At 34.1% G+C, this 9,871-nt stretch overlaps 2 protein-coding genes across 2 annotated transcripts in view; one reads left to right on the top strand and one right to left on the bottom strand.

Moving 5' to 3' along the window:
- The window catches only part of TpnC25D (Troponin C at 25D), a 2,362-nt gene extending 1,699 nt beyond the window's left edge, over window positions 1-663 (top strand). Inside the window, exon 3 of the mRNA XM_018450395.1 lies at window positions 539-663. Coding sequence (XP_018305897.1) covers window positions 539-567 — 29 coding nt within the window. The 3' untranslated portion in view covers window positions 568-663. The remainder of the gene's footprint in view (window positions 1-538) is intronic.
- Window positions 664-4,750: 4,087 nt separating this feature from the next.
- Window positions 4,751-8,964, bottom strand: Hex110 (hexamerin 110). The gene is made up of 7 exons (XM_018450414.1): window positions 8,832-8,964; window positions 7,433-8,058; window positions 6,874-7,301; window positions 6,274-6,797; window positions 6,014-6,150; window positions 5,640-5,928; window positions 4,751-5,561 (listed from the first exon to the last, which is right to left on the bottom strand). The coding sequence occupies exons 1-7, from the start codon at window positions 8,908-8,910 to the stop codon at window positions 4,786-4,788; spliced, it is 2,859 nt and encodes a 952-aa protein (XP_018305916.1). The 5' UTR covers window positions 8,911-8,964; the 3' UTR covers window positions 4,751-4,785.
- Between the last annotated feature and the right edge of the window lie 907 nt (window positions 8,965-9,871).

The raw sequence follows: 9,871 nt of genomic DNA on the forward strand, positions 1-9,871 counted from the left end.
ATATGTATAAAATATTTATATAACATTTAAAAAAATGAATAATAATAAATATTTATCATAAATATTTTGTGCTGTCTGGAATACAGAATAATTAGAGGAATCGTATTATGTAAAAAAAATTTAACTCTATTTAAAAAAATAAAAATTACCTTAAAATCTTGATAACACGTTCACCTAGAGAGGATTTGTGACCATCAAAAGATGTCCCCTTTGAAAGTAAGTTCCACTTGAAATATTTTTTAGAATAACGAATAGTTTGGGAGATAATTCCGTCCAAAGTTTCAAATGGGCCACCCTGTATGCGTGCGTGCGTGCGTGCGTGCGTGCGTGTATGTTTTTTGTTAGGAATAGCACTACATGATTAGTGAGCGTTATTTCAGATGTACCCTATATATATGTGTGTTTATGTTATATATATATATACAATATAAACTTTTTTTATTATTGAGGTGCAATTATTAATTTATTTTTTATTAATAATTGCACCTTACTAAACTAAACTTAAATTAAATAATTAAAAACTAAACTTAATCTATAGAATTTATGGAGATGATGACTGGAGAATGATTGTACATAAAAACGACAATGGATTTACATCGCTCTAAGAAGATCGCTAAGAAGACAATGATAAATTTTCTTAATAAAATATTTATGCAAAAGGTTGTTAATTTTGTTATTATTTAATCTTGACATGTGTGCATGTAATAGATATAGAATATATGAGAAAACTAAATTTCCATCTTACAGTCATTCCATTCTTCACAGGAATAGCTATGATTCATCAGTTTCATAACTACAGATGTTATTAAACCTGGTTACTCCGCAAACACAATAGAGTAGTAAGTCTTAAACTTTAAGGAATTGACCAATCATATTCTATTATTTTTCTCATTCGACTATGATTAATCAATTTTTTAAGGCTTAAGGTTTACAACACTTTTTGTGTTTACGTGGTTAAGGGGGTCTTCTACATTAGAAGACCGAAAAATGGTGATTTTTCGTAATTTTTTTTAAAAGGAAGATTAATATTTATTGTTTTAAAACATTTTGCACGTTTTAATATAACTATTGTAGAGTACGTACAAATTTTTATGTAAAAAAAAAATGATTATAAATAATAAAAATATAAACATTTAGTTTAGCGCCTCGCCACAACGTTATGATTTTGTATACATCCTAGCAGCTGTAATTCTTGCCGGAAACAAAAAATTAAGAAATATTTTTAATTTTTCTAGAATTTTATCCTAAATGAACCTAAAAAATTAAAAAATATATATATATATTAAAATTTCGTGCGATCTCTCTCTCTCTCTCTCTCTCTCCACTTTGAAAAAAAAAAGTTATGATTTTTACTAGCAGCCGTTTCTTTATGCAAAAAAAATTGTTAATATTGATTTTTATTTAATTTTTTAGGTTCATCGAGGAAGGTTAATTGACTATTAGCTAGCTAATAGTCAACGAGCCCTATAAAAAGTCGATTGGTCAAATTTTTTCTCAATCGTGTACACAAAATTGAAGAAAATACAAAAAACCGATTTCGAGAAAAACGCGTTTAAAGTTTTCAGTTCAGTTTTTAAGTAGAGAAGACGGTTGTCACAGTTTTTAATTAGTGATTTTTAGAAAAAAGTGAATGCCTGATTTTGAAATATTATATACGTTATAATATACCTATATCCTTTAGTTAGGTATTAAAAAAAATATTACTCGTGAATTCATTATATCATAATAAAAATGTTATTTAATTTTAAATAAAACTGCGAAAATGTGACAATTAACCCCGTGTTCTGGGTTGATTATTGGCTACGTTTACACCGTACGACTGATAGCGATCTGACCTATATCGTGACCCAAAGTAGATCTAGTCACCAACCGTTTACACCGAAAAGGACTTAAAAATTAATTGGGTCACATTTAGTCCACGCTGGTCCAAATTAGAGCCATCTATCGTATTTTGTACAGATTATTTCTATATACAGCATTGTACTCGCCAGAACGTATACATAGCACTATATTGAGTCGGGATGACAGATATCTTAACCTCTAAAATCTCGAACTTTATATATAATGCTTAATATCTCGGTTCGCAAGGCCGACTGCCACATTTTTGCCAGATTCTTTCATTTTAAGTGAAAACGCGTCGAATGAGCCCAATTTCATCAAAATCGGAGATGAGGCCCGTATTCTAATTACCATTATTTATATTATTTTGATTAGCAAAGGCATTGGTACTTACGAACTTGAATCGCTGCATGAACTTTTTTCCATCTTTTTTTTTAATATTTATGATCTTTGCACAAATCAATTAGTCTTTTCACAGTCTAGAAGTAAATAACAAACCGGTTTAACCTAACTATTCAACAAAACAGCAGTGTCCTACCGAGCAAATGGCTACGAAGCTTTTAGATTCTAGGATTGGCAGTAGCATATTTGTTAATATACAAATAGTATATATAAAAAAATATGTATTAATTAATACATATAAAAAATACAATTTTTTTTTTTTTAATATTAATTCTATATTTTGAGAAATAATAGTAATTATGGTATTAACACAAATAAAATAGTTATTTTAATCATAAAATACGTAATTTGTTTTTGTACCGTACTTTCTATATGAAAAATGAAAAAAACATATATGTATATCTATAATATATGAAATATAATATACATATATTTGTAAGTACCTTTCCTGATAGCAAAGCCTGCGAAGACAGATTTTGAACAGAACCTGCTACCAATTTTTGATTGCAGAAAGGCACCAAATTGTATACAGAATTTGTATTATTTGACGTTGTCAGCAAATTGCTCCTGCTAGAAATATAACAAAGCCTGCTAGGCACATGGTGAAAGTATAAAAGTGTGCTCGTTTCTCGAACGCATTTTCGTCACGTTCTGCGCAATGACTGAAATACGCCATTTTGTACATAACAACGTGCATACATATAGCACGTTGCTATATGCATACATATAGCAACGCAAAAACTGTCAGTTTAAGCTATAGTTTTAAAGGATCGGAAAAAACTCAATTTTTCCAATTTTTCCACGAATTTTTTCGGTTTTTTTCTCAAGGATAGAAAAATTCATTTTTTGAAAAATTCACGCGTACTCGTGAAACCTATCACGTTTGCTTCTCGGTTCTTTCCGTAAAGAAAATAATTGCGTATAGGATACACAGCGGGATAAGTTAACAGAAATTTTGAAATTGTATAAAAGATTGAGGTCGCATAACCATAAACTCATAATATTATTTAATATTTTAAGCATATGCTCGCAATCTGCTATCAGATTCTGTCAGCATCCTGCTAATATTTTGCTATCTGGATATATTCTCTAAAAATGTGTTCTCTAAAGATATTAAAATTAATTGTCATGCTTGGTTAATGTTTCGATCTTAACCTTAAAATTTGAAAATTCAGCAAATAGAGCTGCCAGTCTTAATTGGTTCTAACTGAAATATGTATTCCATTGGTTGAATTTTAGAATTTTAGGGCTAAGACCGAAGCATAAGTAAGGCATCACCTAAACTCGTCTCATTTTGGTCAATCTAACCCACATAGCCATTTTAATAAAAGAGATTGTATTCACAAACTTTGTCAGGATAATGATTAATTAATTGTAGCAAAGATCTTCTAAGACATGTCATTTTTTATGAATACAGGGATATCGCGATTAATAACGCCAGAAATTTGTGAGACAACAAAATAGGTGCTAAGAAAAATTTACTTATCAACTTCATTTTCTTAAAAATCGCTATAAATAATATATACAATGTTTGTGGTACAAATCATTTTACACAACAAATTAATATTGTATCAGCAATCTATAGTAAAAAAAAGATTTTTCTTCTATGTCCTGTTTGAGTTATGAGCATTTTGACAAATATCACCCCTGTACGACAACTAGCTCCGGTCTCCCCTATTTACAATGCTCGGAGGCTAATTTGCTATTCCAGGGGCATATAATAATCCTTCAGCTTCCTCATGGAATTCATTTTGAGCAATTTGAGCCATTCTACGAGGTACTCGGGCTTCTCTCGTGCTACTAACAAGAAAACCGTCGGAACCAACATTCACCGATTTTAATGAAGTTTTATGACTTATAAGTAAATAAATGGGCGAGTTTAAGACGGCAAAGCGGCTAGGCATGCTTACCGAGCGATTGAATATGATTGGTTGGATCTATATGTAACAACAATTATGTTCATTTGCTCGGTGAGCAGGTTAGCCGCTTTGTCAACTTGAATGCGCCCAATGTTACAAGCGCAATAGCGCAGATAAAATTGTTAGAGAAATTTTTGTAAAAGTGAGAAATTAGATAATAAATACGTGCGATAAGTATTACTCATAATATTTATATTATGTGAATGTAGAATAAGTAAAAATGGCTACATACTCTTCTTCCTTTAAAAATAATCTAAAGAATGTGGCGACGATGCAAGCAGTAGTTAATATCTGTATACTATAGAAGTTTGTGAAAAAAACGCATGTATAAAAAAACTAAATAGTATAAGAGAAATCATTCCAGCAATTTCCAATAATATATTGTAATAACATTACAAATGTTACACTGTTGCTGCAAACTTTCATGCTGTATGGGAAGGAATAGAAATTGCGTTACAAATAAATATATCTAAAGATTTGCGTTTTAGGGCAATTTATTAATTGCATTTGCTACAATGAATTGATAAATCTTTTTTTAATTGAACGAATAGCTTTTAGACAAGCATCGTTACATTTAACGATGCTATATACCTATTATATCTGTTTTTTTTTTTTAAGGAACATTTTAATGATTGTTTACTTCATTAGTGGGTTGGCCTTCATGAGAAATGTGGACGGTTTGAACGTAAATATTAGGAACGGAAAGAGCACCGGTAGTCAAAGGTCTATCCAATGGGTAGCCAAGAGGTTTACCGTCGAGAGAGATAGCGCCACCGATGATTTCAGAGATGTGCTTATTTTGATAGTATTTGTTGACATTTGTGGCCTGCGTTTTTTGTCCCTGACCCAGGATGCCTTGGAAACCACCGGCATGATATTGTCCGCTACCGGTATATCCTACACCAAGTCCTTGCTGTTGTTGGCTTTGTCCTTGATAAGTGAAATGATATTTGCCTTGAATTCCAGACTGAGTGCTGAAGAGGCCTTGATTTCCCTTTACTCCAGCGTATTGTACGCCATGCTCATTTTGTATATCTTGGACACCATGGGCACCTTGTATGCCTGATTGTACTCCATGAATACTCTGTTGCGAGCCATGTACACCAGCTGGTACTTCACCTTGGAATCCTACTGTACTTTGTTGGCTTTGTTGGTACTGTTGATACTGTCCCTGTTGTTCTTGGTGGTAAATACTTTGAGGTTGACTCCATTGTTGTTGTTCTTGGATGTTTTGTCCCTGTTGCCTGTGCTGCCATTGTTGTCCTTGTTGTCCATAGTACTGGTTTTGCACACCGTAAACGTTCTGTCCCTGTCTCTGTCCTTGGCCTACTTGATACTGGGAGTGTGTATACGGGTATTGTCCATGTTGAGTATAAAGGTTAGCATAATGGTCCCTTACACCTATAAAAAAAGAATTACTTATCATTTTATGCTATTCAATGGCGAAACGGTTTTGTCTCTTCAATATCAATAATGTACCTTGATTCTCTTGCTGATTGATTGACAAAGTTTCTGGTACAACCTCCACAGTCTGTTTCACACCGATTACTTTGGCACCTTGATGCTGGATCTGTTGATAGTCCTCAGTACCAACTACTTGATATTCGTCTTGTTGATAAGTTTGATATTGTTCCGGAACCACCGGACCATAGAGTACGTTTTGTGATCCTAATTGAGAGATCACAACTAATAGCTGAAATGGCAATCCTTGACCAGATTGACCTTTAGGAAGAGCCAGTCTTGCTGGGAAACCGAAAATCTGGTGTGACTGAAAAATTATTAACATTTAGTATCACTTATTGAAATATTCATTGCAAACATCTACACAAACAGAAGGAGAAAGAAATAATTACTTCAGTGACGTAATACGGTTCTTGAGCATGAATGGCACTATTGACAGCCTGCTTGATTTCTTGAACAGATGGGTAATCGAAGCTCTGGCCTGGTGCCTGTTGGGATTGTCTTACAATGACATTTTGTCCTTGATGAACTGTAAAACAGATTAGATAATGTATTTAATTAAAAAATCATATGTGTATGTATGTATGTATGTGTGTATGTGTGTATATGTTTGTATCGTTGATAATCTTGAAGAGTAATCTCGAATACGTACGGTCAGTTGTGAACTGGTCGAGTTCCACGAATTGATGCCTATGTTGAGAGATGCTGATGGGTTTGCCATAATAGTCGTATTTCGGTCCCAAGTAGACGCGGACAACGGCACTAGGGACGTTCTGCTCGCTTTGAACAGTGATCTGATACTCGTATGGTTTATGATCTAATCTCTTCACTTGAGCCTTGATGTGTTGTTGCTGGACTTGTTGTTGGTGACCAGTTTGTTGCGTAGCTCCCTCGAGATCGACATAATAATCATTAAAGAGAGTGACTAATGGACTGATTTGAACGTTCTGGATGGTAACGCCAGGCAAAAGGATGTCGTTGTATTGGTAAGCGGGCAAAGAGTTCTGATACTGCGTGAACAATTGGATAACATTCTTATAAAGTTGATAGAAAACTGGATCACGAACAGCAATTTGTCCCAATTCCAGAACAGAAGGAGTGTAATCATAGATATTCTGAGCTTCGGGAGCATTGCCGAGGAGTTGACGTGCGGCGGCTTGAAGACTGCCATAGTATCTATGATAGAAAACGTATTGTCATAAATATTGCATTATTGTACATCAATTAGTTGAACAATTATCTGAAAATTGACCTTGGATTAACACTTCTGCCAGTTCCTTGGATGAGTTCTCCAAGAATGTTCAAACCTTGCGGCTGATAAAGAGAGAGGAAAGCGCCTTGCGGAGTAATGACATGTCCAGAGTCAATAGCTTCAATCAATCTTTGCTCAATCTTCCTGACAGTCTGGATAAGATCATTCTTGTTGGGACTGAGCTGCAGATTTTGAGGACGTCCAGGTAATTCGAGCCCATTTGTGCTACGAAGATGCGGTTGATATGGTACTTGTACGTTGATGTAATCGGTATTTTGGATTGGGCCCAATCCGTTCGAGAAACGATTTAGTTCGTAATAAGCCAGTAATTGTTGGTGGAGATAATAGTAAACGGATCCCTGACCAATTTGATCTTCCTGATTCTGAATGCCTTGTTGTTGGTATTGTGCAGGTGTTTGCTGTCCTTGCTGAAATTATATTTAAAAATGTTGATTCAGGAGCGAATTTCAATATAAGATAAACCAATATATTTCTTTCTCTTTTTATATGAGAAATTGTTTTGTAATTGTATGTTTGCGTTAAATGAGAATATACTTACTTGGTCCAATAAATATTCAGCGAGATTTACGTAGCCATAATAATTAGCGAGACCGATATCTTGCGTGAAGTAGGAAAGTTGTTGTTCACTGCTAGACAACTGGGCGGAATAATTAACAGGGATTACAACTTGGTTGTAGTGAACACCTTGTGCAATATTCTGTACAATGTTCTGTGCTTCTTGAACGATCCTGGCATCGAAATAGTACTGAGGAATGATTTCATACAGAGGCGGCAGGATGATACTCTGCGTTTCTGGATGCTGAAGAACAGCTCCAACGAAAGCCTTGATGAACTGTTCCTCGTTAATGTGGACACGGGCCCATGCGGCGGTTGCCAAAAATGTCTGGTAGTTTTTGGCGCCTAATAAGATTCTATGCAGGAGAGAAACTTCCTTACGAAGCTGGCTGATGGAGTTCGAATAGGCGGTGCCTTTTGGTTGAACCAGACCGTCTCGTACAGCACCCGCATAGTATTTGACGAGGATTGGATTTTCATATTGATGGTAGTTGCTTTGGATATCATAATTAGTACCAAGGATCTGCAACTGTTCGTTCGGGATTTCTTGGGTTATCTGTTGTAGCAACAGTAAGCAGTCTTGTTGCTTCTTTAGAAGATCTTGATCAGCTAATAATGACAAAGAAATAAATTTAGTTCAGTTGTATTTTATATAAGTCTTTGAATTGAACTCTACATAAATATTAATATTTTGTCTATTGAACAAGTATTTATATAAAGAATGTCCATCAGTAATGACTGTATAAAGATTGAGTCAAAAAGACTAAACTGAATCGAAAAGTCCTATAGCATTTTATAATTTTTCTCAATTAACGAGATATTAATTTCTAAAGATTGCCCAATGAACACGTATCCGCCCGGTCTACTTTACAAATATAAACGCACAGCGATACAAGATACGATCTCCAAGCATTGCAAGCTGTTAAGCGCATAGGGAGTTATTTACTACAAATGGCAATGGCAACGCACGAGCGACAAAAGAAAACATCTTCCTGTGTTGTTGGACAATTGTATCTCGCCGCACGCTTGTATTTGGTAGACTGCGGGCGAATATGTGTTCATTCGGTGATCTTTAGAAATTAATATCTCGTTAATTATTGCGAAAATTGCAAAATGGTACAGAACTTTTCGAGTCAGTTTAGTCTGCTCTACTTGCTCACGAGATATTATTACCGGATCATTATTGGACACACAGTATATAAAACGCTAAAGTCTAAATCATATTAAAAATATAGAAATAGTAGAAAGAACGGTAATTTTTTCAAATAGAGATTATACAGCCTTTTGATCGAGAAATGGAGAGAGAGATGGACAAATAGAGAAAGAAAGATATAGAGAGAGCTGGAGAGAGCATAATGCTGAATAGAATAGCAATTACTTACCAGCACGTTGTTTCAGCTGCTGTTGGGGTAGAGCTGCCCCAAAAGCTGCCAGAGCCAGTAGAACGATCGTGCACCTCATTGTGATGCTGTTAATGTCGTTTACCGCATGCTGTCTACTGAGCTATGTGAGCCTTTTATACCAAAATCGTATCGACAAAGACATTATCGGTAGTAACCCATTGACCTACCGTGCAAGATTTCGCTGTCTACTCGCGATATTCCATGTTATTTCGGATGGATCGAAGTTAATCGAAGGTTAATGATAATGATTCTTCTGGGCGAGATAAAGTTGCATCATCAGTTACAGGATTAGAGTCTTATAATTGCCTTTATAAAATTTTGCCAATTTCTTCTTTTTCAATTCTATTACTAACTTCATTTTTACGCAAATATCATTTTTCCAATGGTGTAAAGTTTGCTTTTGGTTTAAGTTCTTTTCATTCTTCTGTGAAAATGAGATCTCACTTCAGTTAAATAAAAAAAGATACAAAAACCTCGAAAAATTCGACTTCTTTACATAAATGTCTTTGGAATCTTAATTCAAATACATATCTTTAATCTATCTTTTAATATACCTATATATGATTGATATATACTTTTGAATAATATAAAAAAATAAGTCAATTCAAATCAATTTCAAGATATTCAATTTTATTTTGTAATTTCTTCTGTTATTTAAGTATTTCTCTGTTATTTAAGTAACGGATTGATTTTTTATCTCCCGGTATGTTTCATGACAATTGAAACAAATAATGTAATTCATAAATGAAAGGCATTCAAAGTAATTCTATAAAGTTATATAAAGTCCTGCGCGCAATCTTCGGTTTTTTTGTATATTAGATTTTGTATATTAAATATTTATAGCTTTAGGGTTACCGCACACGCTTTTCGTAATCTTAACCCCGGATCTACAATACGTGTTTTAAGCCTTAAGCTGTAAGAAATTATCCAATTACAGTCGAATTCGAGGAGAATAATTGACTGTGATTCGTCCATTTCTTATGGCTTAAGGCTTAAAACTCTATTGTAGATATCGGCAC

Source organism: Mycetomoellerius zeteki, unplaced genomic scaffold (assembly GCF_001594055.1).
Source record: "Mycetomoellerius zeteki isolate Tzet28-1 unplaced genomic scaffold, Tzet1.0 scaffold28, whole genome shotgun sequence".
In the NCBI taxonomy this organism is placed as follows: Eukaryota; Metazoa; Arthropoda; class Insecta; order Hymenoptera; family Formicidae; genus Mycetomoellerius; species Mycetomoellerius zeteki.

Coding starts and splice junctions, on each gene's coding strand:
- Hex110 (XM_018450414.1), bottom strand. CDS start 8,910: ATGAGGTGCACGATCGTTCTACTGGCTCTGGCAGCTTTTGGGGCAGCT. Junction 6,798..6,873: donor GGCAGAAGTGTTAATCCAAG/GTCAATTTTCAG, acceptor TTTCTATCATAG/ATACTATGGCAGTCTTCAAG. Junction 6,151..6,273: donor CGACCAGTTCACAACTGACC/GTACGTATTCGA, acceptor TCTGTTTTACAG/TTCATCAAGGACAAAATGTC.